The following is a 19,804-nucleotide window of genomic DNA, read 5'->3' on the forward strand; positions in this document are numbered from 1 at the left end:
CAGAAAAAAAAGCTAAAAAAACAGCGGATAGATGGCGCTAACTTACACAAGTCAAAGAAAAGATACGCAAATAACAAACAGAATGCCTCCAAATCGTATCTAAATCTACAGCAGTATGTGTTCCACATGACCAACTATCACAGGGAACATTATTGTTCAATAACACATTGCAGGTGAGTCACAAATCCAGCAACGGCAGAGTGTAGCAGGTCCACATACATAGTTTACAACGGTGAACTGGTTGTGGATTAAGAGCGCGCAAGTTCTTATAACCTTATTATATCATTAACAATGTGCAAATGATATAACCTTATTATATCATTTGCATATTTCAACCGAAGCCGTTCTTAACAGCGCCACCTACCGGATGTTTTTTAAGTTATTTTTCCCGTCTTAAACAAATTACCGTGACCTGGTGATGCTAACGCTACAAACCGTTTTTTATTTCGGTTATTTTTCGGGTTTTTATGAATTTTTAAAGTTTCTACGGACTTTTTGCCTACCCATGTATATAATTATAACGTTTTTCAAAAAACCTTCAGTGAAAAACGCTGTAAGCGAGAAAATGCTTAAAACGGGAAATTTTAATGAGTATTAGTTAGAGTTGAGACCACGAAGATAAGTCGCATTAAGCGGGAAAACATTGCAAGTGGGGACGTTATAAATGGGATTGAATGTATTTGACATCCATATTTTCATGGGCCTCATTTTTTTAGCTACCTCTTTGGGAGGTCTTGTGGTCTTTGTGTTTGTATTAACATTCACTATCACTTCAACAGGTAGCAGCTCTAGCTGCTGAAACTCTAAACCAGTAGTTCGCAGTTTAAAGAGCGACCTCCTTTTGACCAAAAAATTTATCGGCGAACCCCTACATAACCGGGACATTCCGATTTTTTTTGCCAGTAAACGTTGCTGTCCCTAAAGTCCTTTTCAACGCTTGTTCCGTCCGGTTTTAATTACGTGATATTGACTTCCAAAGATATTCAATTTTTTTTAAATATCTATCTGTTTTTTTAATGTACTTTGTGTCCCTTATGCAAGGCGGTAGTGTAGCGAGTCGTATGGTCCTGGATTTTCGCACACACGGTGATTAAGAAAGAATCATCCAATTTCAAAACGATTGAATCGAAATTCTCTCGATAAAAAGGAGCAGCGGCATAAGTTGGCTACACACTGGCTCAACTTGGCCCAATATTCCTTGGCGAATATTTGCTTTCAGAACATTTTCCGGATTGTGACCGCCTGCGTTCTTCCTCCAATGTGTGGCCAGACGGATTGGAAGATCGGAAATGTAGGCGGCTTCGTTGACCCAGGTTGAAGGCTAGAAGGTACTGGTCACCCTGTTCGACCAGCCTTCCAAAATACCTTCCAGCCTCCAACATTTGACGGTCATTGTCAATGGTAGGGCGGCCGCACTATTAAACCCATGACCAACCTTGGAACCTATTGAGTCAGCCGTGACACGAATGTGGCCCGGCCTATACAAAAGAAGTATTCATTCCTATCATGCAGAACCTGCGAACAGCATCATCCGCTTGGGTTAAAGTCGCTGTGGTGGTCGATTGGTCAGAGTGACGGACTCGCATTGCGATGACCCGAGTTCAAACGACACCTCCGCCGCTGTGGTGGTAGGCTGAAGGTGATATTCTGCTGTTGATCGCCCGAATGCGAGCTGATCTCCCAGTTAAAAAGTTTCGCCACGGAGAGCAACAGGCTTACACCAGTACATATATTCAAACATTTTCACTCGGAATTAGTAACGTAGATGGCACCACTAAAAATTAATATATGACACTATATAAGCACTCAGACTGTTCGGTACACATACTCGCACTTTTCCGGCACGTAGTGAATTGCCTATTGCGATAGACTAGAGTTATGCTCGGTTTGAAAAATAAAATTGGGTTATAGCTTTGACCTTAGCCTTTATTATGTAAATATGGTTCATTTCAATGTTTAGCGCCTTTACATCCTATCAATATTAACTGAATAACATAACTGAAATAATTACAACGTGATAAGACAAAATATCAACATTTGTTTTATTGAAAAAAATAAAGTTTTGTAATAGTTATATTCGTATAAAAACAATAATAAACACGATAATAGACGAGAATTCATATCGGACATAATAAACTCGGACGATGGACAATGAGCATTGTGTGATTTGAATAATTCACCATTTGAAATTGATCATCTTGTTGATGGGTATCGGAATAGGAACCGGAATCAAAATTCCCTTGACGCCCAAGAACTTGGTCATCGATGGAGGATGCATTTTCTGCATGATTTTGTGCTTGATCATGTGCCTGAATGCGTTTGCCGGATGAACGAAGAAACACGTCGATACGACGCACATGAGGATGAAGTAAGGCAGGATCCGTCTTGACTTTATTCGACTCGGATGGTCTGTCATCGGGTGGCACTTGATGGTCACACCTACCAAAAATAGAACAATAGATATCATAAACCATCGCTTGAAATACCGTTTCTTCGAAAATAAGACCTGACCAGAAGACAAGCCCTTGCTGGATTTTCCGAATACTCCTAATAAACACGAGGGTTGTTCAAAAAGTATACAACCATAATTTTTCGTGCGTGCACAATAAAGATATGGAGGCATGATTTGGTGCGTGTATATAGGCAACCCTAGCGCGTCGCTGTGGTGGTCGAGTGGTCATAGTGACGGACTCGTACCGCCAGGACCAGGGTTCGGATCCCACCGGTGCAACAGTGGTGATCAGCTGAAATTGGTTTTTTCTGCGGTTCACAACTTCGAGGATTGAATGCGAGCCGACCTCTTTGTCACAAAAAATCTCGCCACAGAGAGAAAAAGACCTACAACGGTACAAATATTCAACCATTACACTTCACTCGCAATTTGAAGTATAGATGGCAGCACTGAAAAATTTAACGTTATTTTGCGTGTCATCCTTGCGCAAGGGGGGGGGGGCATGCTAATCTTCTCTGTATCGTTCCAATTTTAGTGTATAAGCTGCCGAAGCGAGTATAAAGAAAAGAATATATCAGACATAACACCAGATACGCACCCAGACCGTCAGGTAGACCGTCAGGCACACGCACACACAATTTGCTCTAGACACTTAGCTCTGCCGTGAAGCTATGCTGGAAGAGATCTTGGTAACGGGATATGTCCGGTGGCAGAGTGTTTACGCCCATTCATTCAGGCAACCCTAGTGCGCATGCTTGAATTTTTTCCTGTCTGCAGATGCTGCGCCAGTCGCCGACAGACCGCAGATGAATGAGGAATGCCGTCGCATTTTGGTTTTTGACAAAAAGGCAGGAAAAAATTGAACAATGCTTGCCTACTTCACTGACTTTTGTATGAAGCCTGGCGATTCCCGAGTGAAAAATTCGCGAGATTCAACAAACTTTCCGGGATGAAGGAATAGGCACCATACCGAGATAAAAGAATGGTACAACCGATTCAAAGATGGCTGCACACCAATAGAGAATGAAGCACGTTCCCTGGTAGGCTATCAACATACAGAAATGAGACCGTTATTGACTAAATTGGCAAAGTTCAAAATCGAATCGTCACCAAAATTTGCAATCGCCATTTCCGCAAACACCCTTCTACCTACAACCGGTCAAATTTACCGAAAACTTGTCCATTGTACCAGCTTTCGAAAGAGCTTTCTCCTAAACCAGAACACAGAATATGGTTTATTGTAGGCCCTTTCAAAATCTGGTGCGATGGACAAAGTTTTTTGGTGAATTCGACCGGTTGTAGGTGTTTGAAAAGTGTTTGAAGAATTGGGGATTAAAAATTTTGGTGACATCGATTTCGAACTTTCAGTGCTTGTAGCTCGCCAATTAACCCAGATATTTCGATGAAAATGGATTTCTATTTCTCCTTATATGATTTTTCCCATTGTTTTTAAATATGGGCTTAGTTTGCGTGTAGATCTTTGAGAAGCTTCACAAATTCGGGTGTTTTCGGACTTGATACATTTTTTTTTCATAATCGGTTATTCATCATAACTCGAAAACGGTTCGCGATAGGACAGGGTTGGTAGGGTGTCTCATGTCCAACTTGGGCTCGTCTATCACCCCCTGCCTCTTTCATTTGACAAAACAGGTAACGTTCACCATGTATACCCAAGAGGGTGCTTTATAAAAGAGGTAAACGCCTCCAGAGTAAGGATTTTAAGAATAATGCCTATTTCTAGACTCTTGATATTATAGGCATGAACATGCTATTGAAAGCAGGGTCGTCTTAACGCATGGGGCCTACCCAGGCACGTAACTTGAACCTTAGGTGCATAGGGAGGGGGGGGGGGTGTCATGATAATGAGATTTGGTACTATAGTAAGCATGTGAATTGGCTTTTAGGAACTTCTAGCTAGGTAAAGGCGCTGGAACACCATTTTGCTTGAGAGCCCATGTTGCTGTTGGGAAGACCCTCGATTAACGCATGGAAATCAATAAATGCATGGGAAATTCAATGGAGAGAAATACAGTTATGCATACAGAAATACATACAAATACGGGAAGTTCATCAAGCTTACCCTGCAAATGAACGAGTCTCCTTGAATAAATGTAATTTTTTTCTTTACATTTGAAAAAAAAAATCACCTGAAAATAACTACTGGCGCACATTTTGGACCAAAAATTAATAATACGACCGGGTCTTATTTTCGAGAAAACACGGTAGAGATACCGTCGTGTAGGAAGCTATAGAGCAGCTGCCGAAAAGATGTATCGTCATTTTGTGCTCGAGTAACGAGCGACTGTTTGCGAACGTTAATTCGAATGAGGCTGCTCATGTTAATGTTGTAAGTTCGAATAAAGTTTATTTTTGAAATCGTTAGGGAAGAAGCCCGGAATACATTGGAGCCGCGGCCATTTCCTTGGGAGCCAACAGTCTGGGTGTAAAACTGGCCGATAATTTTTTTTTTATTTTTTACCTTTTCTTCATATATTTTTAGTGTTACATTCATGTGGCAAATTTTGAAGTTTTATGTTTATCAAAATTTTTACCTGCTCAGGTGTGGGGAAATTATAAGATTTGTACTGACCGATTCAATCCGAAATTATTAGTTTTAAAGGGTTCGAGGCAGGCATATGAGTCATTGTGTCGTTTCGAAAAAAGTCCCTCCTCATAGAGCAGGAAACATTCAACACGATGCTTACAGGCACGAAAATTAAGTCAACATCCACTTCCAATGTGGAAGACAGATGGCAGCACTTTTTTTTTTTTTAAACACAGTAATACAAATGCAAAACTTTCCGGCCTCACCAATTCATTAGAAATTTCCAAAGTAATATACGCGAAGTGTATGTACGGTGTAGTAATTACAGCTTAGGAGTGGGTGAGGAAAAAAAGACCGAAGAGAGCTTACATGCTGATTGACTGATAAAGATAGAAGCAGAGTAGGAAGAAGATTGCCGACATAAAATCACACACAAAAGGAGTCTACAGTAGAAATCCACAATGAACTTCAAGGTCTGAATCTGAACATCGCGGTTTGTCGGTGGCACCGAATAAGACTCAATTACCACGCGCTTAGGAAGTGCCAGTAAACGGATGTGAAGGATAAAAATTGTGGGCAGAGAAGTGTGTGTCTGTGTAAGAAGAAAAAAAAGAGGAAAAAAAGAATATTATATGAATTTCGGGAAAAGCGATATTTATATTTTTAGTAAGGGGCTGTTCAAGTATTACGTAAGCAAACTTTTAGAAAATTTTGACCCCCCCCCCCCTAGAATTTCTCTTTAAGAAATTCATTGTGACTCACCCTTTAAGCCATATATGGTAAACCCTTGACCCGCAGAACAAATGTGGCCCTGAAGGTTATCTGATGTGGCTTGTTCCCCCCAAACCTAATTTTGTGAAAATGAACTAAGCGGCAAATTTACAAATCGCTTAAATGACCCGTGGCACAATTGCAGAGCATTTAATTGGCCCGTGCCACATTTTCAGATCACTGAAGTAGGCCTCAAAGGTCGCTTTCACATTCAAAGATCACTTAAGTAACCCGCGACTCAGTTCCAGAACACTTAAACGATCCGTGGCACATTTAGAGATCCCTCGAATGACATGTGGCACAGTTTTAGGGCACTTAAGCGGTCCCCAGTGCGATACTATATCGCTCAAGTTACCCGCGGAGCATTCCCAGTTTACTTAAGTGATCCGTGGCATAATTACGGATCACTTGAGTGATGCGTTGCATAGTTCCAGAACACTTAAGCAGCCCGGAAACATTTCCAGAGCACTTGACTTCAAGGTGATTCCTGATGAAATATTCTAGTTCGATGATAACGCGCATAAAATACGAACAGGCAAAAATAAGTTGCAAGGATTTTTTCTTCCGAATTCAGGGCACAGATGGCGGCACTTTTTTTAATAACGTGATTCTCACGTATTCTCAAGAGAACGGTATGATCTGTACATTGAATTCGTTAGGGTTAATAGACATCCATAACAAAGCCGCCTGAAAGTTAATCAAGCTTTGATCCATGCCCGAATGGATTCGAACCCAACCCCCGTTTGTCGAACCGGAAACGAGTATTTGCAAAACGGGACAACTGTGTTTTCTTTCCCACATAATTAGTTGAAAAATGTTCAATATCGTTCCATTTCTTTTCTAAATTACAGTCGAATTCCGTTATAATGAACTCCAAGAGGTCGAAGAAATCAGTTCCTTATAACAAAATTTCGTTATAAAGGAACTCTCCAGGTTTTTACATTGTTCCTAGGTAAAATTATCTGAGGGATTAAAAAAGTGTTTCGTTAAAACGAGATTTTCGCTGTAACGGTATTCGTTGAAACGGAATTCCCCTGTATAAAATGGGGGGCGGGGGCGGGGAAGAACACCTTCTAGACTCCTACATAGTCTTGCAACCTGATAAAGTAAAACCTCTCGATAACCCACCCACGGGACCAAAGCTTTTGCTCGTAAACGGGGAGGTACATTACACAGTAGACCCTCGTTAATATGACTTTCACATTTATACGACGCTTCAGTTGCAATTGATTCCTACACATTATAATGTTAAAATGTTTATGTGTGTGTTACTGCGAAAGTGATACACCGGTGGTTATGCATAATCACCAATCGTCTCGATAAAGAAAGTTTGTTAAATTTCACTTTTATCGGCGATTATGCATAATTCCCAAATAAAGTTGGAAAGTGTAACAAATATGGAAAAAAATTAATATAACCTTTCTTATCTTCATTAAAAAACCAATTAAGTATTTTTACCCGTAATACACAAATTTTAAATTGAATTAAAATCAGCATAAAGAAGATAAAAACATTCATAACAACATTACCAGTCTTGTAATATTGGCTTTCTTCACACGTAGCAACAAATAAAACCATTACAATCTACCATCCCGGTATTCCTGGACCATAGTTACGTTAAGTTAATTAAGTACGATATTAATTAGCGATTTACGAATACGAACTTGGAATTATACATAATCTTAGTTGAATGAATATGATGAATTCTCGGTTCGTGATGAAAAATTAATAAATTAGAGTTTGCCTGATTTTACTGTCCGCTATCGAGAGTGTCCGTTATTGGGAAGTGAAAATATTAACATCCTATTCCACGGCACCGGGATCAGAAAAGTGTCCGTTAGGGGAGGTTCCGCTATAACGATAACTTGCAGAAAAAATAAAGAGTTTAGTTAAAACTTAGCTTTTCAGAATGCACAAAAATACTTTCGACGGGAACAAAAATTGTTAACACTATCCGAAGCTCCTATAACAAAAAACTAAATTTTCCCCACGTTATATGATAATGGTCTGTTCCATTCCTCGCAAAAGTGATAACAATACCCGAATGATATCATTATCCGTGATTCTAATAAGCATATTATTTTTTTCTACGATACTAGTAAGATTTCCTGTTTGGTTGATAAGTCAGAAACATGAAGCAAATTGACTGCAATCTGCAATAGCAGATTATCGACAAAAATGAAAGTATAAACCGATATCAAATTTATAAAACCCTAAAATTTTGAGAAAAACGAAATTTTCCATTGATTTCACATAAAAAATATAGACTACTGAGGGAGACGATCGCATCAAAAACCACCTAAATTTCACTGAAATTCTATCATGCTTCACAGAGGATGTTTCTTGCTACTAAGGCGTCACTAGCTAATTAAATCTAATTCTCAGAGTTGAACAAATGTAGTAAAAAGGTTATTATACCTAATTGAATTTAAGATTGTTCAAATATCAAACTCTAAAATAAATTAGAACTGATTATTACCATAATCGTAAATTTCAAAGTTTCACAGGTTATTGAAATGCAATAAAAGTTATGATGCGTACGGTAATAATAAAACACTTACTTAAAAAATAACAGAATAACTCTCCCTCTCTTTTTTTTTTGAGCTTTACAAGTTGGGATACGAAGGGCAAGTAATTCCTATCCTCACTGGATCGATTCAATTTATGCGGAATCCCACGGACCCTGAACTTCATGAAATGTCATCTATATACGGCGACTTTCGCTCTCACGCTTTCATGGACTTCTTATGACCTAATTCGTGACACTAGCAATTTTCGGTCGCGTGTTTGTGGTTAATAACTCTTGATTATTATCCTCACCATATGTAGAGATTTATCTTACAAAGACTCCGTCTTTTATTCCGTACCACTGGAGCGAAGATGCACCAAACGTCCAATTACCAGGAAGAGGAGAGTCTCTCATTCTCCCCGAAGAATATTCTGAAAGGAAAAAAAAAAATAGTAATATGACCATCGATCTTGAAAAGATTATCGATGACCGGGAAATGGGGAAGTAAGTACTTACACACAATCCTCCAGGAACATCCACGACCCTCAATAAGAGAAAACATATTTTTATAATACGCTCTGGTAAGTTTTTATGGAGGCTTTTTCTTTGATTTCATATCTAAAAATATCTTCTGGTTGTTATCAGATTTTTCGAAATTCGATGTCCTTGAGAGAATGAGATATGAACGATATATTTTTATAGATCATATATAGATTTAGTTTGAAGTTTATTGCCAGATACACTTTTGATTCCCTATTGAGATGATCAGATAAATTTCAAAAAATGGTAGCTAGAATGAGGGGGTGGGAATAGACTATTTCTGGAGGAACGCAGATAATCAAAAGAAGCTATCGGTTTGGAGCCGTTCAAGTATTACGTAAGCAAATTTTTAGCCATTTTTGACCCCCTTGTCAGCAAAATTTCGTCATCAGCTCTGCCCCTCTGAATTCTAACTCATATTTTCATAAAGGGTGGTTGATGACGTAAGCATTATCCAATTCCCCCATCCCCCCTTGTCATCAAAAGTCAGCAAACCGGAAACCCCCCTCCCCCCACCATCGATGATGACGTAATACTTGAACGGCCCCTTTGATGAATTTGGTGATGAGAATTCTCAAGAAATGATCGGATACGATACGAAAGGAATCCTAACTTTGAAATGACGTAACTTGGAAACAGTGAAAGATGGAACAAATGGTACGATTGATGAGCAGGCGGGGAATTCCAAATACACCGGTTTGCAAAATTAATTACAATTTTAACTAACAGATGGCTCCAGAGACACTTAACCTTTCGGGTAAAAGATGTTAGCGATAAATTTGAATGATCTGCATTAGACGTATAGACGATAAATATGGTAGCCTTGTTCGCACGTTGAAAAAAAGAAGAAAGGGAATTTCAGAAACACACAGTACAGACAGTAGATAATTAGATAAGAAAGTTACAGAGAGATAAGACATGTACAGTACATAGCTTTTTTCAACCTTGCTTTTTTCGTACATTGTCGCCCTCACCCACGTGTTCTTTTTCTCACTTCCATGTACAGTATATAATAGAAGGATTCTGAGAAAAGATACATTATATGTGGAGAAGGGGGAAATGCCATGGAGTACGGGAATAGGAAAAAGCTGAGAAGAACACAGAGATGCATGTTCCCATCATGAAAACACACACACACATGACTTTTTTGATCATTTTTGTCGCACCACGGTCATTTTCTGCACACGAGGGCTAATTAGACCGGGACCTACAATTTATTACCGATTGAGAACGGCAGACTTGTCCTTTTGTACTCATCGAGAGGTTGGTGCGCTAACCCCTCGATGGGGGACTTCCTGCGGTAACAATTTTTTGCTGCGGTCATATCGCCGTTTTTGTTGTATACCCGTGTGTCAGGAAAGTTTTCTGACAAGGACGAACCGGGTATCGAACTCGCGACACCTCTAAACATCCTTTGGTACTTTAGGCGAGTATCTTATCGATCGGGCTACCGCGCCCGCAACTTCTTTTTCATGGTTACAATAAGCAATAAGCTTCGCGACGGGGTAAAAAGAGGTTGAAGAAACGGTCAACTGGATTTAATTTATTCCACTGGCATTTAGACGGAATATTACGTCCATTGAGGTAAAAGGGTTAAGATTCACAATATACTTCTACGGGGTCATTTGAATGTCATCATTATTTACAGCAGACGCTATATAAGCTTGAACAGTTCATCTATGAGGAATACGCATTCATTGCAGTAGAGCAAGGGTGCTCAACCTTCAGGAGAGCACAAGCCACTTGATTGGTTTGAAAACGTGTGGCGGGCCATTTAATTTAGCGATCTTGAATAGTGTCGTAGATGGCTTAAGTGATCCGGAAATGTGTCACAGTTCACTTAATTGATCTATAAATATGCTTCGGGCGCTTCAACTGCCCTGGAGATGTGCTGAGGGTCTGTCAATGGATGCTGAAATATTACACAAGATTTAAAAATAAATTCTAATAGTGGAGGTGTCAGTCAAGGGAAGAAAGATGGCAACGATTCTCAAAAGAAATGAAATACACACATTTGTGAAACAATCATCTTTACGTTAGGTGCACAATGAACATATAGAATATACTAGCACATGCACCAATATATTCGTTAGAACTCCCTCAGAATATAGCGCAAAAAAGACAACGAAAAAAAAAAAACCAGCTGGAACCAGGTATGAAGCACTTTGAATGAAAAGTTCCCCACTCGACCATCTTCACGAGGTGCATGAGCGGTTTGAACCTACTCGGTTTTCAACGCTGATTCGTATTCGCTGTGGTTTTGGTATCGTTTTGAGTTTCTCTGCAACCTAGAGCTCTTTGAAACTCCAGGCTGACTTATCTGCCGTCTTTGAGCGAAGTGTGAAGTCAATATTATGGCTATACCCACAATATTCTCTATGATGTTTTTTCTCAACGATTAGATGGCACTTTGAACAAGAAACTGGTTTTGCTCTAACGCATCGCAAGCGGGGGACTGAGAGAGAGACAGCCACGTCTGACTGGAATTTAACCCCTTTACGATCACGGACGAAATATTTCGCACAAATGCTAGTGAGATGAATTCAAAGAAGTTCTCTGCGTTTTCTGTCTTCACTATAGCGAAGCTTTTTAGTAACCCTATCAACCGAAGTTGTTTTTTTTTCTTTCCCTCCTTACTTTCCATACTCCTGGTAATAATTCCCCCCCGCTCACATATAATGTATTGTTTTACTACATAAACGTGAGTGAAATACAACACCTAGATTGAGGATGAAAAAATAATCTTTTATTTACGTATCTATTATACGGAAAATACCTATCTCCTTGATATTTTGGGCTTAAAAAAAGCCACCTATTTCTATCTATTAAACTTTTTCTCTTTTATATTGCTCTTCCCCCTCATCCTTCCTCCTTTTTCTAACGTGCGGTTAGGTCAGGACAAGGTTACCATATTTATCGCCGATTCGAGATAATCCAAATTTCTCGCCAAAAGCTTGTACGTGAAGTGGTTATAACTCGTTCTTCAGCTGGAGAAAGTTGCCGAGTGTGGAATTATCTTCGTAACATTTTTTAAAATGGGGTACAGAAAGGGTGCTCGAATAAGATCTTCTCTTCCCTTTGTCTGCTGATGAGAGAGGTGGCGGGGGAGGGGGAAACAAAATGCAAGAAGAGCGAAAAAGTTGCAATATCACGGTGGTGTTGCGCCTAAAAGAAACAATGAAATCCTTCTATCATAACAGTCGAAAATATCGCCCGTATAAGAAGTGTTAAGATGCTGCACGCGATGAGTCCGCCAGGTTACATAAGCGCCTAACTAAAAACCCAATCCTGTAGCCTATAGGATGTAGAAATAGCGTCGAAAAGTAAGTAAAATGGTTTCTGTGATTGCTTTTATTGAAGAAAAAAAATGAAAGTTATTGGATGTCGCGTGACGTATCCCAGTCTATCCTCGTCTTTGGCAGAATAAATCGGTATTAGCATATTAGGGCAATCACTTGTAACATTTACTGTGACATCAATGTATTTGCAAGGGAGTAAGAAACACTTTGTATGCAAATTTCAGCTTGAAATCCCATTTGAAAAAAATAGTAGTTTTTATTTGCTCGAAATTCCGAGTGAAAATATTCTGTTGGGAAATTCAGTCGAAATTTCTCAACAGCATTACCACAATCGAAGATGCATCCCAGAGCGCAGAAGTTCAAATAGGATACCGTAACTTGGGGTTACTTGGACCCTGGGGGGAGGGGATAAAACATAAATAATGTTTCAAATCACTTCTGGGCCTGCTGTCACAAAAATGTAGACACGATTCATTAATCTCTTGTATAGGTTACGTCACTAGTTAGCCCCTGAGGCTCTAAACTGCGTTTCCGCACTTCCCACCTTCTCCTGGTTCAGGTTATGTTACTTTTTGGGATTGAAAACACGAATTTTTGTTACCTGATAACTTTCACCTTCACTTTTTTAACTCACTGCGGTCACACGTAAGGTTAATAGAAATTTAAATTTCCTATGTACTCCTCATACGTAGATACTATGTACTCCTGAGTTAGATAGAGAACTAATTAACAAAGCAAAAATTTATAGTAGTGAATATCGGGCTGAAAAACGAAAAATGGGTTACTTGGACCCAGCCAGGAAGTGGTTCCAAGTGGGATCCGGAAATTTAGCCTCCTACATTTCACCCCTCCCGGACATTTTGCCGGCCCTGACCGTATGAGTGACCGAGTCAGTGACCAAGTAACTGAGTGAGTGATTGTGTGAGTGACCTTATGAGTGAAGAGAATTAAACATGCAACTAGGGCAGAGTTTTTACAACCGCTGTGCCGCGACACACCGTTTCATCCCCCCCGGAAATTTCACCCTCTGGCATTTCGTCTGCCCCTGACCGTGTGTCACCGTATTAGTGATCAAGTGAGTGGGTGAGTGACTATATGAGTGACCAAATGAAAGACCAACAACAATGAGACAACAAACCGCATTAAAATACAAATACAACGCCACAACAGGCAAATTGCCCAACGAGGTGGCTGAGTTAAGAACATCATGGATCCCCGAGCCCCTACCTACTACTGTTACCCACACATGCACCCCCCCCTTCCGCGGAACCCCCCCAACGAATCGGTACATGCGGGAATGTGCGTGTACGTGTAGTGCTACCTGACGTAAAGTTTGTTTCTGTGTAATGCTTGTTATGTGTAGTGCTGTCATCTGCCCCCAGTTTTACAAACTATGAGTGAAGTGTTATGGTTGAATGATTTACCGTTGTAGGACTGTTGCTCTCTGTGGCGAGACTTTTTAACGGGGAGATCGGCTCGCATTTGCGCCTTGAAGTTGGGAACCACAGAAAACCAACTTCAGCCGACCACCACTGTGGGGTTCGAACCCGGATCCTCGCATCACGAGTCCGGCACTATAACCACTCGACCACCACAGCGGCAAATTGTATTTGTTAGTTATTTTCTACTGCTATTTTTTACAACAAAAAAATCATGTTTGTCCTCGGGAAATAATAACTCCATTTCCAGTTTTCTCCATGTTTGTTTTTCGTCAGAAACTGATATTCAAAATGTTACTCCAAATTTTACGCACTTGTTTCTTATGACGTATTTGAGATAAATAAGAATCCATTTTTAAATCCCTCAATATTTACTACTAAAAATATGAATTAATTGTGTTAAAAAGGCCAACAAATTGTCGTTTGGCACTATTATCTTTTAGTCTTTATTTTCTGTTCTCCTCACATACCGTTAGACACATTCAAAAATGCATGTTTATAAATGTTTGTGTGTGTCTTTGTAAGCACGATAAAAAATATGAATTTTATATAATATAACTTTGTGATAGACTATAACTTGTGATAGAATATAACTTTGTGATAGACTATAACTTGTGATAGAATATAACTTTGTGATAGACTATAACTTGTGATAGAATATAACTTTGTGATAGACTATAACTTGTGATAGAATATAACTTTGTGATAGAATATAACTTGTGATATAATATAACTTTGTGATAGAATATAACTTGTGATAGAATATAACTTTGTGATAGACTATAACTTGTGATAGAATATAACTTTGTGATAGACTATAACTTGTGATATAATATAACTTTGTGATAGAATATAACTTTGTGATAGACTATAACTTGTGATATAATATAACTTTGTGATAGAATATAACTTTGTGATAGACTATAACTTGTGATATAATATAACTTTGTGATAGAATATAACTTTGTGATAGACTATAACTTGTGATAGAATATAACTTTGTGATAGACTATAACTTGTGATAGAATATAACTTTGTGATAGACTATAACTTGTGATAGAATATAACTTTGTGATAGACTATAACTTGTGATAGAATATAACTTTGTGATAGACTATAACTTGTGATAGAATATAACTTTGTGATAGAATATAACTTGTGATATAATATAACTTTGTGATAGAATATAACTTGTGATAGAATATAACTTTGTGATAGACTATAACTTGTGATAGAATATAACTTTGTGATAGACTATAACTTGTGATATAATATAACTTTGTGATAGACTATAACTTGTGATATAATATAACTTTGTGATAGACTATAACTTGTGATAGAATATAACTTTGTGATAGAATATAACTTGTGATAGAATATAACTTTGTGATAGACTATAACTTGTGATAGAATATAACTTTGTGATAGACTATAACTTGTGATAGAATATAACTTTGTGATAGACTATAACTTGTGATAGAATATAACTTTGTGATAGAATATAACTTGTGATATAATATAACTTTGTGATAGAATATAACTTGTGATAGAATATAACTTTGTGATAGACTATAACTTGTGATAGAATATAACTTTGTGATACACTATAACTTGTGATAGAATATAACTTTGTGATAGACTATAACTTTGATAGAATATAACTTTGTGATAGACTATAACTTGTGATAGAATATAACTTTGTGATAGACTATAACTTGTGATATAATATAACTTTGTGATAGACTATAACTTGTGATAGAATATAACTTTGTGATAGAATATAACTTGTGATAGAATATAACTTTGTGATAGACTATAACTTGTGATAGAATATAACTTTGTGATAGACTATAACTTGTGATAGAATATAACTTTGTGATAGAATATAACTTGTGATAGAATATAACTTTGTGATAGACTATAACTTGTGATATAATATAACTTTGTGATAGACTATAACTTGTGATAGAATATAACTTTGTGATAGACTATAACTTGTGATAGAATATAACTTTGTGATAGACTATAACTTGTGATAGAATATAACTTTGTGATAGACTATAACTTGTGATAGAATATAACTTTGTGATAGACTATAACTTGTGATATAATATAACTTTGTGATAGAATATAACTTTGTGATAGACTATAACTTGTGATAGAATATAACTTTGTGATAGACTATAACTTGTGATAGAATATAACTTTGTGATAGACTATAACTTGTGATAGAATATAACTTTGTGATAGACTATAACTTGTGATAGAATATAACTTTGTGATAGACTATAACTTGTGATAGAATATAACTTTGTGATAGACTATAACTTGTGATAGAATATAACTTTGTGATAGACTATAACTTGTGATAGAATATAACTTTGTGATAGAATATAACTTGTGATAGAATATAACTTTGTGATAGACTATAACTTGTGATATAATATAACTTTGTGATAGACTATAACTTGTGATAGAATATAACTTTGTGATAGACTATAACTTGTGATAGAATATAACTTTGTGATAGACTATAACTTGTGATATAATATAACTTTGTGATAGAATATAACTTGTGATAGAATATAACTTTGTGATAGACTATAACTTGTGATAGAATATAACTTTGTGATAGACTATAACTTGTGATAGAATATAACTTTGTGATAGACTATAACTTGTGATAGAATATAACTTTGTGATAGACTATAACTTGTGATAGAATATAACTTTGTGATAGACTATAACTTGTGATATAATATAACTTTGTGATAGACTATAACTTGTGATATAATATAACTTTGTGATAGACTATAACTTGTGATAGAATATAACTTTGTGATAGACTATAACTTGTGATAGAATATAACTTTGTGATAGAATATAACTTGTGATAGAATATAACTTTGTGATAGACTATAACTTGTGATAGAATATAACTTTGTGATAGAATATAACTTTGTGATAGACTATAACTTGTGATAGAATATAACTTTGTGATAGACTATAACTTGTGATATAATATAACTTTGTGATAGACTATAACTTGTGATATAATATAACTTTGTGATAGAATATAACTTGTGATAGAATATAACTTTGTGATAGACTATAACTTGTGATAGAATATAACTTTGTGATAGACTATAACTTGTGATAGAATATAACTTTGTGATAGACTATAACTTGTGATATAATATAACTTTGTGATAGACTATAACTTGTGATATAATATAACTTTGTGATAGACTATAACTTGTGATATAATATAACTTTGTGATAGACTATAACTTGTGATATAATATAACTTTGTGATAGACTATAACTTGTGATATAATATAACTTTGTGATAGACTATAACTTGTGATATAATATAACTTTGTGATAGACTATAACTTGTGATAGAATATAACTTTGTGATAGACTATAACTTGTGATAGAATATAACTTTATATTCTATCTTATTAATGCATCGAAATACAAATGATAAAAAATAAGTCACAGTAATAATGTGGCAGAAAATGTCGAAGAATTTATTTGGAGAATGTATATCTACGGTGTGATAATTATGTAAAATACAGGGTCTTTATGATTGAAGTTCCTCTTTGAAATGGCCATAAAGGGAAAACTACTGGGCAAAATGTTATTAAACTTGGTAATAGTTTACAGGAGGTCACATGGGGATTCAATTTTCCGCAAAAAAAAAGGTTAAAAAAAAATCTACACCAGCGGGGAATGGCACTGTATGCAATATATTAAACAAAATAAGACATGAAGATATCGGTTTAAAATTTTTCTAATCGTTTCTAAAACGTGTTACAAAGCATGTTCAATTTGGCGTCCAGCATTTTCTGAAAGCAAGTTGAATCGCATTATGCGTTCTCAACAGTAGCTCTTAGCATATCACGAGGAATGTTACGGACATGTCGGTGTATCGCATTTTTCAATTCCGCCAAATTGTTTATGTTAACACCATAAACAGTGGCTTTGAGGTAACCCCATAGCCAGAAGTCACAGGGGTTGAGGTATGGCCGTCGGGGTGGCCATGAAATGGGGAAGTGTCGGCTTATAATCCGGTCACTCGTAAGCCATATAGCCATTGCAATTTTGCGTAACCCAACAAACAGTTTCGTTTTAGAGACGATTAAAAACATTTTAAACCGATGTCTTCATGTCTTATCTCGTTTAAAAAAAATATTGCATACAGCGCCATTCCCCGCTGGTGGTGAGTTTTTGAACTTTTTTTGTTTTGCGGAAAATTGAATGAAAATTGTTTGACTTCCTGTAAACTATTGCCAAGTTTGATAACATTTTGTCCAGTAGTTTTCTTTTATGGTTATTTCAAAGTGGAACTTTAATCATAAAGACCCTGTGTAATAAATCCCAGGGGCACTAAATTTCTGCTCGCGAGTTCTTAATGGTGCTCCCCGGAGTAGGATGTAAAGTTGGCTTTTTTTTGCTGTGCAAAAAAATGCTCCCTCCGGGGAGCCCCGTATGGCAAAATATATTTGCCACACTAGGGGTTAGTATCTCTTACCGTACTGCAACAATATTCCAAGCATTGCCTCTAATGTCCGAATATCACGAAGGACAACAAAAAATATTCAATGATATCATATATTGGAAATGGTGATTAATGTTAAAAACTCGATTCCAGGGAAACGATTCAAAACGGCTGAACAAATGAGAGTCCAGCATCAGATTTATGCTAATAGAATAATATCCTATTCGGAAATTGAGAGAAACTGGAAATCAATCCCACTCGTCGCCATTCAAGGGAAGAGGGATTTACGAACTGATTTACGTCCTTTGCTGTTGATGTCAGTTTTAGGGCTCTCGGTTTATGACACATAAAACTTGAGTTGAACATGGAGACAAGGGGAACTTTCAAGGAACTCGTACGTAATTAAGCGAAATGGATGATCGTTACTACCAGGCTTTTGGAAACGGGATGTTTTGGTAATGGCCGTTGAAAACATAAACGAACAGCCACATTCGGGTGATTCCGCTTAGACTATTAATAACACAAAAGCCCACAAATTACACGTATGTAAATGTCTTTTTCCCGGAAAATATTTATAAACATATTTTTTTTTTCTTTACCCATGGCATTTCACTTATCAATGAAAAACAGAGTGAGATGGTTTTTTTTCTTAGTCCCGTACATCAAAGAAACTTCTTCTCTACAGGGTGGTCTGGAATATTCCACCAATAAACTTTTAGGGCACGTCAAGAAAAATAACTTTTGCAATGGAATCTTGGGTCGAAACACGATAATTTAGTCCGAAACGACGTTGGCAGCGGAAGAACCACCCGAGCAATCCCAACATGCCCAGGACGGTGGCCGGTCACGCTTATGAGGCTTTTCGAATGGACGTCGTAAGGGGTCATTCAAGTATTACGTCAGAATCGAGGGGAGGGGGTCTCGGATTTGCTGACTTTTGATGACAAGGGGGGGGGGGTTGAAGATTGCTTACGTCATCAACCACCCTTTTTTGAAGATATGAAATATTCTAAGCTGCTGACGAAATTTTGCTGACAGGGGGGAGGGGTCAGTATCTTGCTGACTTTTGCTGACAAGAGGGGGAAGGTGGTCAAAAATGGCTGAAAATCTGCTTACGTAATACTTGAATGGCCCGTAATCATCATCAGCATCACTCTGAGGGACAAACACTAGATGATCCCCATAGAGATCAATCTTAAAAATTTCCGATTTTAGCGTAGAATTGCGGAAATTTATTGTGGTTTTCCACCATATAAATAATTTTTAAAAATGAATTGAATTTTCGATTTTCGAAATATTGAGTTCGCTTAGAGATACGGAAGCCCAGAAAATTAAATATGAAAAATAATGAGCCAGACCCACTTTTGAGGTGGATATTCATGCAATAACATTGTGATTTCAACTTTTTATTTATATCTTCTCAAGAGCGAAAATGAGAATTAATGTCTCCGTATTGTCTTATATTATCTAATTGCATCAATCCATATAGTTCAGGATGTTTTTAAATTAATTATGGACCCATATAAATTACATTGAAGAAATTCCGCAGCTTTAATCAAGCATTTTTTGAAGGAAAAACAGGCAGATAGATAACTTGAAGTTAAAAAAAGATTTCGAAACATCTAGCTCCCATTAAAAAGAAAAAAAAAACGATTTATTTCTATGTTTCTTTAATTTAGATTTGTTTCTTTCATGAGTCGCACAGGAAGTCGCCATATTGGTTACCTTGTATGTCCCTCAAAAAA

The 19,804-nt window shown here is 37.1% G+C and overlaps 1 protein-coding gene and 1 non-coding gene across 2 annotated transcripts; both read right to left on the reverse strand.

Annotated features, from left to right (window-relative positions):
- Positions 1–2,018: 2,018 nt before the first annotated feature.
- On the reverse strand, positions 2,019–8,522 carry LOC149082097 (uncharacterized). Its single transcript, XM_089236855.1, has 2 exons — positions 8,330–8,522; positions 2,019–2,439 (listed from the first exon to the last, which is right to left on the reverse strand). Exons 1-2 carry the CDS (start codon positions 8,460–8,462, stop codon positions 2,177–2,179), a joined length of 396 nt encoding a protein of 131 aa, XP_089092981.1. The 5' UTR covers positions 8,463–8,522; the 3' UTR covers positions 2,019–2,176.
- Positions 2,905–3,011, reverse strand: LOC149082098 (U6 spliceosomal RNA). The gene has a single exon (XR_016193333.1). It is a non-coding gene; the product is annotated as a U6 spliceosomal RNA (small nuclear RNA).
- Positions 8,523–19,804: the final 11,282 nt, after the last annotated feature.

The sequence above is a fragment of the Pholcus phalangioides genome, unplaced genomic scaffold (genome assembly GCF_987345545.1).
Source record: "Pholcus phalangioides strain wild (caught in Gottingen) unplaced genomic scaffold, Ppha-v1.0 ptg000009l_1, whole genome shotgun sequence".
NCBI lineage: Eukaryota > Metazoa > Arthropoda > Arachnida > Araneae > Pholcidae > Pholcus > Pholcus phalangioides.

Excerpts from the sequence above, each read along its gene's own strand:
- LOC149082097 (XM_089236855.1), bottom strand. The coding sequence starts at position 8,462 with ATGAAGTTCAGGGTCCGTGGGATTCCGCATAAATTGAATCGATCCAGT. Across the intron at positions 2,440-8,329 it reads GTTATTCTGTTATTTTTTAA|GTGTGACCATCAAGTGCCAC; the intron begins GTAAGTGTTTTA and ends TATTTTTGGTAG.